The 19,141-nt window shown below is 37.8% G+C and overlaps 1 protein-coding gene across 1 annotated transcript in view; it reads right to left on the bottom strand.

Moving 5' to 3' along the window:
* Positions 1-4,315: 4,315 nt before the first annotated feature.
* The window catches only part of CHSY3 (chondroitin sulfate synthase 3), a gene marked incomplete at its 5' end in the record, with an annotated part of 310,709 nt that continues 295,883 nt past the window's right edge, over positions 4,316-19,141 (bottom strand). Inside the window, one exon of the mRNA XM_013005966.3 lies at positions 4,316-6,716. Within this exon, the coding sequence (XP_012861420.2) occupies positions 5,154-6,716 (1,563 nt within the window). The remainder of the gene's footprint in view (positions 6,717-19,141) is intronic.

Below are 19,141 nucleotides of genomic sequence, written 5' to 3' on the forward strand. Positions count from 1 at the left end.
CACCATTATCCTTATCAGAAGGGAGTGGGTCTTATTCAGGGTGAGTCAGACTAATAGTCTAGCCACTACAGATGGCCAATGTTAAGGAGAATAACCTCTGGCCTACTTTTGCTGCCTATTGTATGGTTACGCTTAAGCAGCTAAGTTTGGTACATATTTTGGGGAGACAACTTAAGAGAATTCCTTCTGTTCCCCACAGTGAAGCATCAACACTAAGTACTGCTAACAGTTCCCTATATTGTTATTCTGATATCATTGTCCCATGCCTTTTAATATCTGGCCACTTTGGGAGGAAGCATGCCTTTAATAATTGAGCAAAAAGTGAGAGATGAAATAGACTTCTCCTTGGCTTGTTTCTGTTCCCGCTTTGACAGAGCTGCCTCCAAAATGAGGCACGCTAGGTTCCAAGGACCTGCAGGAGAACAGAGGCAAAAACTCAGAATGCAGCAAGAGGCCAGGGAAATCTTGGTATAAAATTTGGGAAATGTATGGATGTGGAGAGAAAGAGAGGGTCGACATTAAGTCTCATTCTAGGTCCCGGTCTACTTCAAATAAGAGCCTGTCACAAGGCTTTCTCGGAAGGAAAACACGTTTGCGTGAGTATTTTGCCTCAGGGAGGACAGGGGAGGCAGCACTGGCAGCCGTGCAGCCTCCCAGTGGAGCTGCCCAAGTCCTGAGAGGACGTCTCATTTTCTGAGGCCTATGTATAGAAGGAAATCCCGAGAACTAATCTGAGAATAAAAGACATCAGAATTGCCCAGCTGTGTGTCTGTTGTCTCTAGATGGCCTCTCACTTTCTTGTGTTTAAAACGAATAAAAGGCTTTTTATCTTTCGATGAATATTAATTCTCTTGCGGAAGTATCAGCCCCCACACTTGGGTATTTTGTTCCTGTAGCTTCTCACTATTAACTTGGCATCAGGGGTTTGAGTTTGGAAACATCTGAGCACCGACAAATTGAAGCCCGTAGGGATCCACTGACATAAATGAAACAAATAAAGTTATTCTCATCAAGTCAATATTGACTCATAGTGACCCTATAGGACAGGAGAGAACTGTCCCTGTGGTTTTTGAACTTTGTAACTCTTTACAGGAGTAGAAAGCCCTTTCTTTCGCCAAAGGAAAATCTGTTGGCTTCAAACTGCTGATCTTGCAGTTAGCAGCCCAACTGTAACCACTGGGCCATAGGGCTGAGTGAAATAGTCAAGTATAAGTCTATCTGGATGTAGTGGCATAAATAGTCAAGTACTAGGTGTAGCTAGCTCTGCATTTAGCTGCCTGACAACACAGAAGGGCTGCTGGCATGAGGAATTCAGAACAGCTTCCCCCCACCCCCCACCCCCCTGCTGGATGAGACACAGTGACTTGTGAGAAAATAGAAGTCTTTCCTCAGTGTGGGGCTGCACAGAAGGAGATGGCCGTGATGAAAGGCTGACATTAGAAGCCAAAGGATGCTATATCTGAGCAAGGCTAAGTAGTATAAGGGCAATAGATACAATTTCCACCCTTAGCTTCTGTCCAGAAAGAGCAGTGATGAGCTGACTGGTGGATCATACAAGGCCATGGTGCCAGTGAGACGGCGAAGCAGTGGGGTCTGGTGGAAAGACTGCTTCTGATTCAGGCAGTCATTAGGACAAACCTCAATTCTACTAGTCAACTGGGTGAGCTGGAGACAAATTACTTAATCTTTCATGGCCTCAGATTCCATATCTGTTGAATAGAAAAAGTCATAACATTCTGAGTTATTGTGAGAGTTAAATTTAAAAGGACAAAACAGTCAAGTGTTTCATGTGGTGATGAGGACACAGTGGATGCTTAAGGAGTTGATCCTGAAGGTTGATGATGCTGAAGGTGATGCTGAAGGTTGTTACTGGAGTGACCTTTAAAGAGAACATCCACAGCTGTCCAAATAAGATACTGACACTAATGCACATTTTACTGTGTCTACCTATAAGATGCTCCATATTGAATTTCCAGTGTCCCCTTTAAGAGAGATTTAATAGATTTACACAGATTGAAAAGCATTTAATTTAACTAGTAATCATACTCATGAATTTTCATCCAGGATATTTTGCATTGCCTGAGAAAATCAGGGGAAAGCCTATTGAAAAATTGTGAGTCCGATTTTAAGTGCATCCATATTAATTAGTCAGTATAGTGCATGTGTGCGATCATGAAGTTCAAACGCAATCTCTGCATTCTTTCATCTCCTCGTTCTGTCAGTGTGATGGAAAATGCCACTTCATCCCTGGACATCTGTCTCATAATTCCCTTAGATTGAGAGGGCTTTTAACTAGGCTTTAAACAATTATTCCTCAATAAAACTCTTATTTCACTTGACTAAGTTAAAGCATAGATGTTAATTTTCCTCTTCACGATCAAAATAACTAATAATCATTATTTGTTAATAGTCTTCCCAGATGATTATCTTACCTGCTTATTAATATATTTTCTGTTCCAAACAAAAAAATCTTCAAAAGAGATACATCATGTAATGTAGGAAAATAAACTATTAAAATAAAAGTTGTGAAGATCAGAGAAAAAATTAGAGTAGAGATCAGTCAATTGCATTTCTAAATTGTTGGACCTGTCAAAATGATAATTTTAATAACATCTAAAAGTGCCATTAATTCTCTTCTACAGAACTTGACATTATTAAGGTTATGTGCTAGGGTCAAGGAGACAATTATTGTGTTTGTAACAATGTTAAGCAAGACTGTTTTTTGAAAACCCCCAAATGCCTTCACTTAAAGAAGCTGTGACCACCTAAGGAACCACAATGAAAGCAAACGATATGCCGCTTCCTGGCAGTCAGCTCAAAATAATAGAACAAGTTAGGACAACCATTTTACAACAACTTCAATTCAAATTATTTCTTCAAATAATATCTTAGTAACATATCTTTATGCATTGAATTGTGGTCCCCAATATGTATTATGGATCCTAACAGCTGTATTTGTGGCTTTAAATAGATTTTCTTTGTTATATTAATGAAATCAAATCAGTGTAAGTTGTGGTTTAAGGCGATCACTAATCACCTATGAGATATAAAAAGCAGATTAGGCACAGGAGAGGTGAGAACAAACAGAGAAAGGTTCATGCTATTTAGAGATCGCCAAGGAATGAAGGAAGGGAAGCCGAGAGGGACAGTGATTCTTTGTTCCCAGAGAAGGCCTTAAATTAGCACTTTCTAGCCTGTTAAGCTGTGAGAAAACAAAATTCTGTTTTTTAAAGCCACTCATTTGTGGTACTTCTGTTACAGTAGAATTGGATATCTAAAACAAAATTAGAAATAAAAACATTTGTAAGATTAAAACCACAAAAAGTTTCAAAAATCTTATTTCCTAAATCATGCATATATTTTCCTTTCAAATATGCCTTAGGGAATTATTGCTCAAACTTTGATAGCCTTTGTTTTATAGATATACTTACTTATGTGTCACCTATATACATAAGGTTATTCAATGCAGCAATGTCTATATTAGCAAAAAAACTGAAAATGACCCAAATATTCATCAATGGGTTAACTTGTTAAATATGTTGTGGTAATCCAGTTATGCACTGCCTGTTTAAAAAATATATACTTATGCACACACGCACACACACACCTATTGGCTTACTTCTGCATGCACTCACACATTCATATACACACATACATACAAAATATTGATTATATGCAGCCAGGAGTACAACTGGGTGAATAAGGGGTGTAAGTTATAGCTGTGGACATTATTACATTTTGATTTTGGAACCAAGCAAATGTTTTACAGATTTTAAAAATTAAATTTAAAAATACACTTTTACAAAATCATCTTGCACAAGTCTTGGTTTCCTTTAACAGTGTTTAGAAAAGATAATGTTTTCTCTACAAACTGAACATAATCAGCTCAGTTAAGTTCAAAGAATGATATATGAAATCAATTTTGAAAGATCGTTTAGTTCAGAAGGATGATATAGAAACTTAAATGAGATATTTGTTTTTAAAATAATTGAAAGTGATAATTATAAAATCGATTTGGATTGCTGTATCTTTGAAACATCTACCAACCCATGTTAAAGGATTTCTCTGATCCCAATGCTGAGGAGGCTGAGGCTAGCTGTGTCTCCCGGACTACAAATTTTTTAATGTTGAACTTGCTCCTTATAATCACTTGTGAAGCATCGGTTTGAAAACAGAGTAATACAAACAGAATGCCCATAAGCCCTTGCTAACGTTCCCAGCCTTTGTTGAAGGCATGTTTGTTGAGAGTGACATTTAAGAAACACATCGCGTATGAGTAAAAGGAAGCAATACAACATTTGCGGTGTTTGTGAAAAAGAATACTGTTACGCCTGTATTTTATTATAAATTACCAGGTTCTGTCATATTGTATCTTCTTGCCAGCAAATGAAGGACATTGTTTCATAAAGCTTCTAAAATGTACATGAATATTTAATTAAATCATATTTCCTTGAGAAAATAAAGTTCATTCGCATTTATAGCAGACAGTTGTGAGGAGTGCATAATTGTCATAAGACCAGGGTAGCCAGTACCGGTTGCTTGTAGAACAAAACTCCTCAATTTTTAAAACATTTTTTTAAAAAATAAACATACAATCATAGGTGTTCATTTACTTTAAAAATTCTAAAGATGAAGAAAATTATCGTCTATATATTTAAGTCCTTGTATAAATTACAAAACTCAAGTGTATGTTACAGAGTCCCTTCCCCGTAGGAAGCATAAAGCACTTTTGTGGTACCTTTCCCCAGTAAATATTTGTATCACATTAAATTTGACAAACAAAATAAAAGTCGATATTGCCTCTTTAAGTCCCAAGAAAACATTCTTCTAAGTCAGCTCTCCTGATGAATGAGCTTCAAAAGTCATTTGATTGCCATGGTTTAAACCAATCTTGAATAAAGTTATAAAAAAAGTTAACACACATATTGACTTCAGTAGAAATCTGAAATATCAGTGAACTGCAGACTCTTCTTGCTTGAGGTCAACAAACACCCTTTGGAAGACAACCAAGAGTAGTTTCAGACCGCGACAACACAAATAAAATAACAACAATAATAACAATAACAATAATAATAATAATAAAATAAAAATAACAACAACCAACAATGAGGTAAACTTCCCCTTTCAAAAGGCAATACGTGTTGCCTGGACTGTCAGGAGAGAGTTCGATTGTACCTGACACCCAAATGTTTTTCTAACCAGAGTTCAGCCAGTTGCATGGTCGAGGCAAAAGTACTTGCCTTGGACCCTAAGCACATCTTATACTGCTTAGGGTCCAAGTTAGGATCACAATGAACTGGGTGGAAAATATGCACCACTCCTACATCTTGACTTCGGAAGGGCCTTAAGCCAGATGAAATAACTTTGTTGTAGAGATCTACATCTTCCAGTCCCCAGCCTTGTATTGAGGTATCAAATCCACCCGTGCCCAGAAGATCACTTTTATAAATACAGGTGATTCCATATCCGTAGTCTCTCCAGAATCCTGTCGTCTCTGAGAAAACGAAATCATCATCAATGGGAGGCTTGCCCCTATTGGTTACCTTTGGGTCATACTGGCTAAAGATGATGGGGTAGTACACCTGTTGTCCCTGAATTGTGTTGTCTCTACACCGTTGGAGAAAATCTCCTCTGAAGATCAAGTCAACATCACAAAATAGCAGCAAGGTGTCATTGTCAAACTGGGCAGAGGCCATTTCAAGACCAAGACCCCTGGAAAACGCTCCCTTAACGGGGATCAAGGTCATTTCTGCATTAGGGTACTTGTTCTGATATCCCTTTACCAGGTCACTATGATTGCTAGAATCGTGGCCAGAATCTTGACTGAAAAGGATGATGACCAGCTTGACATTTTGCTTTGGGATAAGGCAAATTGTTTCAAAGTTCTCCATGAATCTCAAGAAAATGTCATACCTTCCTACGAGAGGCACCAGAATGTGTATTTTCTTTTCATCGTGCCCAACCACCCCTTTGGCACCTTGAAAAGAGGAGAGCATCTTTAACGAATTCGATATAAAGGAGAAGGACTGAGTTTCACTGTTAATGCTCTCCACCAGGCTGTTGACGTCGAACTCGCCCATTTCTCGGAAGAAAGGCTTGCTGAACAGCTGCTGAAGGTACGCGTGGCGTCTCACTGGCACAGTCAGTTTTCTGCCCTTGTGTCTTTTGTATAAGAGGAGTAAATCTAAAATATATTCCACCCCATGCATGGGATCCACCCTGCGGTAGCCATACTGAATTTCCTTGAAATCAATGAGTCGGCCTCTACTCTTGGCATTCTCATTGATCATCTCCATCACCTGTAGCACGGTGTCATCCAGAGCTGTTCTTAGGATGCTGTTGATATTCTGTCGAGGTGGCTGATTCTCAGCTGCTGAGTAAAGGAGCTTCCCTGTCAGAAACTCCCATTCGATCACTTCATCTCTGTCCCGAGGCTGGAAGTGGTTAAAGGAAGGCATCACTCCCAGCTGCTGGTCCTCTTTGCTCGCTTCACTGTTACTGAGCTTGCTCATCAGCACGCTTTCCCGGTGGAGCTGGATGGTACGGTAGCGAAGCTCAGAAATCTTGCGGCTGAGCATGTAATTATGCAGCCTGTACTGGTATGCAGGCCTTTTGTTAGGATGAAGGGTGATGGCTGCATGGATTTTGCTGTTGTGAAGGTCTTGGATATAACCCTTTCGATTGTGTTCATAATTTTCATGAAAGAGTTGCTGCATCTGGAAAGAAGAAAGAGGGTTAGGATGATTTTTTTAAAGCAATAAACTTTCAATATTTAAATTAAACTGTTGAATAAAATATGTATATGATATTTAATAACTGGAATCACTAGAGAAATTTATATTTAAATTAAATTAAAATACTTCCAAATGTCAAATTTCAATGCTCACATACTGCATTCTGAACTTTAAGCTATAGATTTTAAAATTATGAAGCTATGACCTTCTATTCACTCAGAGATCAATCCTAAATACTAAAGAAAACAAAAATTGAATATATCCATAACTCCCATAATCAAACATTGAGGGGAGTGACGTGGAAGAGAGACCTGCCTCTGTTAATATTGGCAGAGCATGCATTTTCCAAAACAGGTGGTACACCATGAGAGGTAAAACTAATAACTTGTTGCCTGAATGGCAGCATCACATTATTTGCTAGATAACATTTACTCCATCGAATGTTAGGGAGTATCTTGACAGGGGTCCTTAGGCTATGGATTGATTTGCTAACCAGAAGATCAGACGTTTGAACCCACTAGTCACTCCACAGGAGAAGGGTGAGGCCATCTGCTCCCATCGGATTTGGAAGCCCTGGAAACCCCAAGAAGCAGTTCTGACTGTCCTATAGAGTCAACCTGAGTCAGAATGGACTAAAAACCAGTGAGTATCCTGAGAGGTAGGATCTTGGCAAGACTACTACCTATAAAGATGAGGAACTATACGGACCTAATCTACTGATCTAAAGTATCATACACAAAATATGACCTATTCAACAAACATAAGAGTTAGAAAGGCTTTCTTTTAGTAGCACATAGTCATTACCTCAGGCAGAAACAAATGAGGGAATATTCTGAGATACTAAACTAAAATTTAAGCTGGTCTCCCCTAGTCTCCCCATTCTATAATGTAGACAGTCAATGAAGAAATCTCTATCAAATCCATTCAAGATAAATGCAATCAATGAGAATAGGTAAGAAGAGGTGAGGAAGGGAGAGAGAAGGAGCAAGAAGAGGGGGAAGAAGCAATGACACTCTGCGAAGACACTGAAGAATGAGGAGGAAGGGCGTATTCCAAACTAAAGAGTAGATGCCAGAAATACAAAATGGATGGTCGAAAACGCAAACTTCCACCTAACTTACAATTGAAAAAAAAAGGGAACCTATAGCAGTAAGACACCAAAATTATAGAGAAATCAATGAAACGGAGGACAGCCTCCTAGAAGAAGGAAATCCAGAATTAAACAGAAAGTTTAAGGTAAAAATTGAAACAGAGTTAAGTAAAGAAATAGAAGGGGAAAAAAGAAATGAAAACCATCTCAGAAGTAGTAAAAACCAGATTTTTAGAAAGTATGGGAAGAAGAGACGAGAAAATTTAGAAAAATAATAAAAATATAAAAGGCAGGTTAAAATGTTAGCAGGTTCTACCTATTTAGATATCTATATATCTCTACATACATTTATACATCTAGAGCTAGTATATTTGGATATATATTAAAGGGAATATAAAAGATGGTTATAAAAAATGTTTGAGGAAGCATATTGAGTAGCCACAAAAGGGAAAATTCACAAGTTTCAAAGAATATGCCCTCAAAATAAAGCAAGGTTAATTAAACACAAACACACATATATAATTAGGTTAGGATATAAATCAATCAATCAATCATACAATACTATTTAGCTAGAAGTAAAGAAGGGAGCTTTTTCCTCTTATTGGATTGTCTATAGCAACACCCAATACTGAAAAATAGTGGCACGATGCCCAGGAAAACTGTTGGGAAGAAAATAAGAGACACATAGATCAATAAAGCTGTTTAAAAAAATTATACCAGAACACTATTAAATAAATTAGTAAAAATCCATATACTTAAAATTTTAACGAATTGAAATGAGATAATATTGTTAACCTACAGAAAAGGAACAAAATAGGGGCTCCATAAACAAACCTAAACAAGACTTAGAATTGATCAATTGACTTCTACAGGACAGGCCCATGTAAAAAACAGGCAAATAACACGATTGGGCGGGTTTCAAATTCAAGTGTTCAGTGAGTGCATAAAAAAGAAGCTCCATCTCATTAATTCTGATGGTAGTGCAAATTAAAATCATAATGTGATAACATTATACTCACACAGCTATGAGAATGGCTAAAACTACACCTAATGACAATATTATCTATTGACAGGCTGGTAGATGATTTGGAACCTACAGACACTGCTGGGAAAGTGTGATTTGGTATATTAATTGTGGGAAATTGCCAGCATCAACTAAAATGAACAGATATATTTCCTGTGACTCAATAATTCCACTCCAATTAAATAGAAATAAATATAAGCACATAACAAAAAACACATTCAAGGATTGTAATAGCAGCATTAATCATAATACCAAAATACTGAAATAAACTCAAGTGTCCATTTGTGTCTACTCTGGAAAAATAAATGTGAAAGTCATACAAAAGGTCCCTGATGGTATTGTCCATTAGACATTGGGCTGCTCACTACAAAGAAGTGGGTGAAATTCACCAGGCATTTCACAGGAGAAAGAGGGAGCTATCTGCGCCAGTAAAAAATAGCAGTCTTGGATTAAGAACAATATGTGGATGTAAATGAGTGAGATAACACTACTTACAACAGTGTGCAGATAAATTCAACAAACACAATGTCAAGTTAAATGAATCATATGCACAATCACGCATTCTGTATGACCATGTTTGTGTGAGTTGAAGAAACACAGATAGCTGCTAGAATAGGCACCAGATATGCAAGTGGGGGAAGGGCCTCTGGGGGGCTTATAATGATCTGGTTTTGCATCCAGGTGGTGGGCAAATGTGTCCATTTGTTAACCTATCAGAATGGCACAGGAAAAAACAAGGGATCCATAAACATTCATTATCCCTGCGAACATCACTGAATTCAAAATACATGTATTAATTTAGAATCCTGAAATGAAATTATAATTTGGAACTGGTAATGTGTATAATACTTTTGTCTTTTATACTCTAGTTCACTAAAAATAAACTTTATTTTAAAATACATCAATACATAGAAGTAAAATTGGATAGGCTTTTCTGATGTGTACATGAATGGGTGTTTACAATGAAACAGAGCGACAGAGAAAGGGGGAGAGAGAGCTATCAGAGACATGTTCCTTGAGAAAGTGATCTAAAAGAAAGTGAGACTACAATCAAGACATATTTTAAACCTCAGTCTTTCACCTGGATCCTTTTCTATACTCACATGTTCAAATCAATATCATTTGACTTTGAAAACTAGAGTAGCACATAGTTCAAGATCGATTTTGGATTTCATTCAAGATGAGCAGTTCAGTTGCATCATTTTTTTTCCTGAAAATTTTGTATCCATTTTTATTATGAAACTTTTACCAATGTTATATGAAATCAAGCTCATAAAGTACAGTGGGCTCTTATATATTTATTTTGTAGTTTTATTTTCTACCTGACATTGCTTCAAACAGCTACGTCATTTCATTTTCCATGAATTAATTTTTATATGGAAGTATATTTTAAAAACCTGATTGTATACACACCAACAATTGTAACAATTCTAAAATCTATTAGGCATTGGAACTGTTATTTAAAGGGGTACCAGCAGTCAGCATGGACTTGATGGCAGTGAGTTTTAGGGTTTCCATTACTCAGGAAAAGGAACGCGCTAAATCAACGAGGACACAATTTCAGAGTCCAATGAACAATGGGAGGCTTAGTCAGCTCCCTTGGTGATACTGAAGTGAACTGCACTGCATAAGGGTGACGTTTTTGTTATAGAACCAATAACATCTTAGCATTGATATGCTTAACTAATGCCCATCAACTCAGGCGGCCTAGATTGGGCTCATCTCTTTGCAGAAGAATCAAAGGTAGAAAAACGACGGAGATGGGGTCAACCGTTACACACAGTCCATTGACACAAAGTAGAGCAATGAGGAGAACATTTAGAAGTTGGTATATTGTCCATTAAAAACAGAACAAACTCAAGTTTTCTACTTTTAAATACAAGTCGGACCAAATCACAAAGGGTAGACATTGCACTGCTTCAGAACTAGGTTATGGGGCCAACCAAATCTTGATGTGCATACTGGCACGACCATTTATAAGGTATTTTCTAGTCTCTCAGTATAAATTAGCTTTAAAACGGGAAAATATGTACCATCTTAAAGTATTTTAAAATTTTATTGGATTATAAAGTAAACCCAAAATATTGAACATCATGCTTGGGATGGTTAGGTTTGGTGCCAGCTTAGGATAGCTGTGGGATGTGGGCAAAGCTTAATGATGTCTCTTTCGGTCTGGAACTGGTGTGGAAGTGACACTGGTGGGGACTGGCCACTGTTTCTTGCCCTTCTCCATCCTGCTTCCTTGGATCCTGACTTTTGGTTCCTGCCTGCCTTAGATCTACGTGACTCTGCACCCACTGGCCTGTAATCTCCCAGTCTTCCATTTTGCCTTCCTGCTTCATAAACTGGCATCTGTGAAGGCCAGGAGAGGCCTCCAGTGAGCACCTTGAATTAGAACGGGTGGCTTCTTTGATAAAACTTTCTATTTTCATTTCAAGTTCTTTCTCAAAAATACTTTAGTCTCACGGTTGTTTGTTTGTTTTAACTCTAGAAAACTCAGAAACCCTGGTGGTGGTGCTGCAACCCAATATTTATCTTGCAGTGCCCCCTGACTTCTCAATCAACGGTGGTGTGATCGCTGTAGGCACCGTCAAGTGTGTTCTGACTTCTGGCAACCCTGTGTTGAACAGAAGACAACACATCTCAGTGCTATGCCATCCTCACAGTGGTTCTTCTGCATGAGCCTTTTGTTGTAGTCACTGTTCATCCATCTTGCCCAGGGTCTCCCTCCTTTTCTCTGCCCCTCCCTCCACTTAACCAAGCATGATGTCCTTGTCCAGGGACTAGTCTTCTCCTGACAAACGCCCAAAGTACTCTTCAGGCAAAGTCTCACCATCCTTGCCTCTAAGGAGCATTCTATCTGTACTTCTTCCAAGACAGATTGGTTTGTTCTTTCAGCAGTCTGTGTTATTTCAGTATTCTTCCCGAGCACCATAATCCAAAGATGTCTGGTGGAGTAGTGAGTAAACATTGGATTGCAGTCAGCCAGTTCAGCCGTTCTAAACCACTAGTCACTCTGTGGGAGAAAGACAGGGCTTGCTATTCCCATACACAGTTACCATCTCCAAAATGCACAAGGGCAGTTCTACCCTGTCCTGAAGAGTTGCTTTGAGTCGTTATTGACTTGATGGCAGTGAGAGGGCGTGGGAGCACCATTTTTCAAATGCATTGGTTTTTCTTCAGCCTTCCTTATTCAATGTGCAAATTTTACATACATATGAAGCAACTGAAAACACTATAGTTTGTTTTAGTCACAGCTTAGTCATCAAAGAAACATCCTTACTTTTCAACACTTTAGATAGGTCGTGTGCAGCAGATCAAATTACCTAATGCAATTCATCCTTTGTGCTCTTGATTGCTTGTTTACATAGCACTGATTGTGGATCCAAACAAGGTAAACTATTTGATAACTTCCATCTTTTCTGTTTATCATGATGTTTACTATTGGCTCAACTGTGAGGATTTTTGTTTCTTTACATTGAGTCATAATCCACACTGAAGGTTGTAATCCTTGATCTTCAACGGCAAGGGCTTCAAGTCCTCTTTACTTTCAGCACACAACGTTGCGCCATCAGCATAGGGCAGGTTGCTCCAAAGCTTTCCTCCGATCCTGGTGCCACAGTATTCCTCATTTTGTCCGGTGTCGCTGGTAATTTGCTCAACATAGAGATTGAATCAGTATGGCAAGAGGATACAACCCTGAAGAGCGTCTTTCCTGACTTTAAACCATGCAGTCTACCTTTGCTCTCTTCTCACAACTGTCTCCTGGTCCTTGGACAGGAGCACACTTCAATGCTCTGGAATGTCCTTCTTCCCAAGGCTCTTCATTGTTTGTTAGGATCCACACAGTAGAATGTATTTGGATAGTCAATAAAGCATAAATAAACATCTTGCCTGGTAGCGAGGTTTAAATAACAGTTCAAGAATTTGCCAAGTCTCCCCTTAAATTCTTCTTTTTTAGCCAGGAACCTTCTCCAAATTAGAGCAGGACCCTTGGTTGTCTTGCTTCATCCTATACAGCATGCTTGGGGGCAATGCTTGGAGGCAATCACCAATTTGGCCATATTCACTCAGGCTTTCAAGCACTTAACATTCCTTTGAGGTACTTCTTCTAACTGAGATTTTAAACTATACAAAAGAAAAATTATGGTGAGCATTCAGTAAATAAAGGTTCAAGGAGATTAAGTTATTTAGTCAAGGGTCTACTGGGAACAATGGAGAAATTAAAACTACAATTCTTGTCATAGGCAGTTCTGTCACCCAACACACCAAACTTCAGATGGAGAACATTATTTTAAGAAAAACTAAAGTTTTCTCTTTAAACTATGTTAGATTATTTCTTGACCCCCTTCATATCAGTCAGCTTCCTTTCTTTTTCAAACTATCAATTGATCCATGATACCTGCAAAGCCTTTACAGCCTGCAATACACTGAAAGGGAAATCATTTGACGATAGCAAGGTCACAGGCGCAATTAGCACCAATGTGCGCAGCTTGACCTCGGTGCTTTCAGTGTAGAACCTGTAATTTCACCTTGTGAGAGGAAGATTATTTGAGAAGAAAAGCTAACATAAAAATCAGAGAGAGGAAAAGTAATTGTTAAGAGAAAAACATTATATTATTAATATTTATTATTTCATATCAAGCTCCAAATTTATTTATAGATCATGAAAAGAGAGCATCGGGAATTTCTGGTGTGATCGTAGTCAAATAAATCATGATATTCTATTTATCCAATTAAAATCCTTAAAATTCAATAAGAAATTGAATGTTAACAGATGCAAGGTAACTTTTGGAATGATGGAAATGTTTGCACAAATTCATAGGCTGACTAAATTTTACTAAACTGAACACTTACAAAGAGGGAACTCTGATGACTCCCCAATTTAACTATTTTAAAAAATATGAGATGTTAAAAATAAAATAGCACAAACTCCAGATTTCAAAACAAAGAACTGGAGCAATATACAGTCACCAAGTTAGGTATAGGATTTCCAAGGGCTGCTGAAGTTGAATTCAATCCTCTGAAGCCAAGCAGAGATGAAGAGAACAAGCAGAAAAAATATATACTTCTTGAACATACAGGGCACAAAACCTCTTGTGTTTCTAATTTTGGATGAAATAACTGAGGGGGCATGGACTGGAAGAAGAAGGCTCCCCTTGAAACATTTTATTTTCAGAAAAGTAATCAGACAGAGTCATGCAAAGAAGTAAGGAGTGCAGGCGTCTTTTCAGAAAGTGCATTTAGTCTGAAGTAGCAGAGAAGATCGATGGATTTCTTAGTGGAAATCAGCTCGACTGGAACAGTAACAAACATCTCGTCAAAATAAATCTATTATGAAGAGCTTGTCCAGGAAAAATTAATTTATTGAAAGATGAGTCAGTTCTCTAAAACAAGAAAATAGTACATCACAGACACAAGTCTCCATAAGAAAAAAGAGGTTAGATGAAGAGCTCCCACTGTATTGTCCCCACCCACCCCACCCAACAAAACAGAAATACATGGAACTGAGGAAAGCAGTAAACTATATTTTTAAAAAGATATCGAAGGATTTGTTTCTGTCTATGAAAGAAGAACATCAAAATATAAGCTCTTTGGGATGTGATGTCGAATGGATGTCAGTGCTCAGAACAGACATAACAGGAACAATGGGGGAAAGCTATTATATAAAGGAAAGTAACAAGTGGAAGAAAAATACAGGCATGTTAGTATACGCAGGATAGGGTATTGAAACCATAACATGGAAATACGTGATTACAATGGATTAGAGAGAACGGACTGGAGGTACCACAAGAAGAGGCCAAATCAGTTAATAAGTAAATCGTTCAGAGTGGCTGAAGAAGACAACATAATGATTTAAAGATGCAGTTCAAGAAAACAATTTTAAAAAGAAGAAGTATGGTATCTATGTTGGAATAAATGTCTGGTTCCTGACTTACCCCGATTAGCCAGGGGATAAAATTCTATTCTGACCCCCATCGGGTGCCATGAAGTTGGAATCAAAGCGATAGTAGCTGGGTGTGGCTGCTGCGCAGGCCGCAGGAGGAGCACTACTTGAGAGGCTGACAACTTGAGTGCGCAGAGCAGATGGAAAGGAAGGCCTGGTGGTCTATGTCTGAAATGGTTAGATGCTGCAGCACGAGATTGCCACAAAGAGAGAACGGACACAACGGAAATGGTTTTCATTGTTGTTTTCGTTTCAGGTCTAAGTATTAAATCCATTCACTGTGTGCCAAAGAAAATTAGCCCGGAATAGTCAACACTGACACATAACAGATTCCAATGATTAGAAATCAAAATTGAAATCCCCAAACTCATTGCTGTCCCGTTGATTATGACTCATAACGACTCTATAGGACAGACAGAATGGCCCCTGTGGGTTTCCACGGCTATCCATCTTTATGGGAGCAGAAAGCCTCATCTTTCAAGTGCAGAAAGGCTGCTAGGTTCAAATGCTGACCTTGAAGTTAGCAGCCCAGTGCATAACCCATGAAGACCACAGAGATCAGGGATTGGGAAAAGTCGGCAGAGAACCTTTTTTTTTTAAAAAAAACAACAACCCTTTAATTTAATTAAACTAACTTTTTCACCAAATGTACATTTGGTATAAAAATGAGTTGAACTAATTTTCCTTACAGCCTGCAGATTTTGATAAGTGGTACCCGTATCCAAGAAACCTATGTTTTGTCAGAAACTTTTCCAGTCTCTTCAGAAAGGACACTCAAATAATTCCATAGGAGCAGTTGACGCTGTCTGGTGAAGATTTCCCTTCTCTGAAATCCCATGAGGCAGGATTGATTCCACAGCAGCAGGATCCTCACCCGGGTGGGTACCTTCTTTTCTGGTCTCTCTATCTCTGCCCTGTTTCACTAGGCAAACAGTACTCTCATTTTCTTCTATTCTATCAACACATTCTATAAACTCTGAATCAAAGTACGAATGCTGCCATCTTTACCAACTACCTATATGGAATTCCACTCTGTAACAAACTTTAAAATCATCCAGATGTACAATTCAATGGTTTTGCTTACATACTGTAGAGCTATATGCCACCTTTCCCCTATGTCTTAAAATCACCTGAAAGAAAGGAGTAAGTCCATTTTATTTGGACGGCTCCTTAGGAACCAGAGAGGTGATGGGTACATCCTGCAATTACGTATCCAGATTCTGGAGTCAGACTACCAGGGATGAATCCAGCTCTAAATCCTATTATTTGTGTGTCCTTGGATAAGTTACATAATTTTACTGTGTTTGAGTTTAGCTATTTGTAAAAGGAAGACTATAATTGTATCCACATTGGGAGGACTAAATTAGTACATGTATTTGAAAAAAATGAGCTGTATAAAAGTACTTAGTACAAATTGTAATTTTTGTTTTTACTACTATGAATAGTAGAGGAGTTGAATAAACATTTCTTATTGAATAAATGAGGGATGCAATGATCGTGATTAAGTGTTCCTCAGAAAATCATTAAACTACACTAAGGATAGCCATCATATGACCTAAGAACATCTGAAATTCAGAAAATGCTTGCTAACATGAGGGCTTTTTGCTGAAATGAAGGGAAAACAAGAAGCCATGGCACCACTGGAAAAGCTGTGCCTCACATCATTGGTGTTGTCTATTAAGGAGAATGCATGAATTTTTCTGTATTAAAAGCAAATTGTTTTAAACTTTAAAAACTTAATAACTAAAGAAGTTATTTCAATCTGGTACAAGTTCTTCTCCCCCACTGCCTCCCCACCCCCACCCCGCCGTCATGCCATTAAGTTTTTCCTGAAGAGAAAAGATCTGCTAACTTGGAAAGCTGCATTCGGCTCTCTTTGATATGAGCTTAAGGAGAATTTGGGAAATGAAGCTACTCTTGCTAAAACATAAATATCATAAGTGGATAATTTCAACAAACCAATTTATTTTGTCACAGTTTAAGGCTAGCCATCTGTATCTATCGTGCTGTAGCCCAGGGAAGACTTTCTTTCCTGGACTCCTCTGGAGAAAGAAAGGTCTTTGTCTTTCTTGTGCTTCCATTCTTGAGTAAATTTCACGTGGTTTGGCATCTAAGTATCTTCACCATCTCTGTTTGCCTATCTGTTCCTTTATATCTTTTATAAGAAGACTGAAAATGCCTACTGCAATGGAGTTGATTTTGACAATCAGAGACCCAATATAGTATTTCTGAGGCTTTGTAAATTTTTATGGGCACATAGAACCTCATCTTTCTCCTGCAGAGTAGCTGGTGGGTTTGAACCAATGACATTGTGGTTAGCAATCCAGTGTTTACCAGATAGTGCCATCTGAACTTCCTGAGTGAAAACACACCCTACATTAAGCCTGCTTAATTAACATAAAAATAAAACTCATACCCAAAGAGATTATAACCATAGACATATTGGTTAGGAATTATAAACCCTGTTTTCTTTTGGGGGGATGCATACTTCAATTCATAACAGAAGGTATTATAGATCTAATAAGTGTTGGCACAATAAATATATAAAAGTAAAGAAAGAAAATAATGAATGATTAGAATATGTCAAATATAATGGTGAATATGTACCTAAGGATTGGGTAATTTGCCTTGCAACTGTTTGAAACTCATTTTATGTTCTGTGCTTCAGTTATGTAATACTACATAATAACTATAATGGGAAGTCTTAATGCCCTTGCTACAAATGCATATTTCTTTTATATTATAAAGCCAGTGATTATAAAATTTCTAAGCAAAATAGTGAATTAAAACTCTTTATTTCCCTTTAATTATTGTCCTCAAATATTCACAGTATGATTCTTAAAGTGTGTTCTACTTGTCTGGCATATGGGAATATTATCTGAGTAAAAATATTCAAAGGAAGAAAAGTTTCTGGAAAACACACACACATGATCTTCAAAATGTTTTGGTAAAACTTCCATGGTCTTTTCATTTAATTTTTCCATTAGCTTTTGAAACTCATTCACATAAAGCTATAGGACCATTATTTGCTACTAAGATTCATAAAAACAATAGAACTTAGAAACAGGCACATCTAATTCATAAAGTCTACTTTTAAGATTTGCTCTAAATTTGCTCTCTAAAAAACCATATAGAATGAAGTACACATGTATCCACAGACATAAATACAGGCACACACACACACACACACACACACAAACACCCAAATGGAAAACATAAAGAAGAATGGTGTTTATCATGTCAATATACTTATTATCATTTGTGATTCATTGTGTGTCAACTTGGCTGGGCCTGATTTTCAATGGTGAGGTATTTATGATTTAGTCACCATCATTATGAGATCGAATATTATGCAATCATTTCCCAGACAAAAATCTGCTATGGACAGGCAGTCAGTTCAAAAAGAGTTTCCTCAAGGGTGTGGCCTGCTTTTGCTTGATGTGGACCCTACACCCGATTTTCAATTCTTAAAACTTTAGCCAATAGCCTGCTGTGTTGTCTGCTGATCCGGGGAACCATTAGCCTCTGCAGCCTGAGTTAGCAGCCTGTCATTTTGCATGCTGACCTTTAGTCCATCAGCCCCTGCAGTTATGTGAGTCAGGAAAAGCCTCCAGCCCGACATCTCACCTACACATTTAAATCCAGTCAGCCTTTACAAAGGCCTGAGATACCACTTTGAGGTAAATCTCTCTACATGTACGTCCTGGTTTCCTTGGCCATTAGTGTGTTTTTGTTTTGCAAAGTTAGCTGTGCTTCTGTCACTTGCAACCAAAAGCCCCTTTTGAAAGTCAGATCAATGGGTACTTTCGGTTTTGTACTAATGTTCTGTGTGATTTAGGAATGGACTTACTTTCCATTTAACTAGCTGATTCCATCTTGACTGAAATCCACGGGTAATCTCAGATGGGCAATCTGTACTATTCAAGCTGGCGCATTTTCCTCTATTTTATTAGCTAAGTTAGTTATGGGGAAAAAATGTCAGAGAGCACAGAAAATAGCTTGCAGAAAGATTCTTAGCTGTAGCAAAGATTTCTCAGCAACATATACTCTTTTAGAAATAAGCCAACATAAAATATTTCATAGATATTAATCCTTAATCATGTTATTAAATTTTTCAGCAGAGTATATTCTGAACACATAATAACACTGAAAAATAGAAATCAAATAAAAAGAAGGGAACAGTTATCAGGCATCTAAGAACAAAATATAATATCAGTGTGTGCCCACCTTCCTGATATGATCACTGAAGACAAATGTGTACATTAGCAAATGTGGTGAAGAAAGCTGATGGTGCCTGGCTATCAAAAGATACAGGATCTTAAAGGCTTGAAGATAAACAAGCAGCC

Source organism: Echinops telfairi, unplaced genomic scaffold, assembly GCF_000313985.2.
Source record: "Echinops telfairi isolate 266 unplaced genomic scaffold, ASM31398v2 ScPeMD7_7469;HRSCAF=8507_1, whole genome shotgun sequence".
NCBI lineage: Eukaryota > Metazoa > Chordata > Mammalia > Afrosoricida > Tenrecidae > Echinops > Echinops telfairi.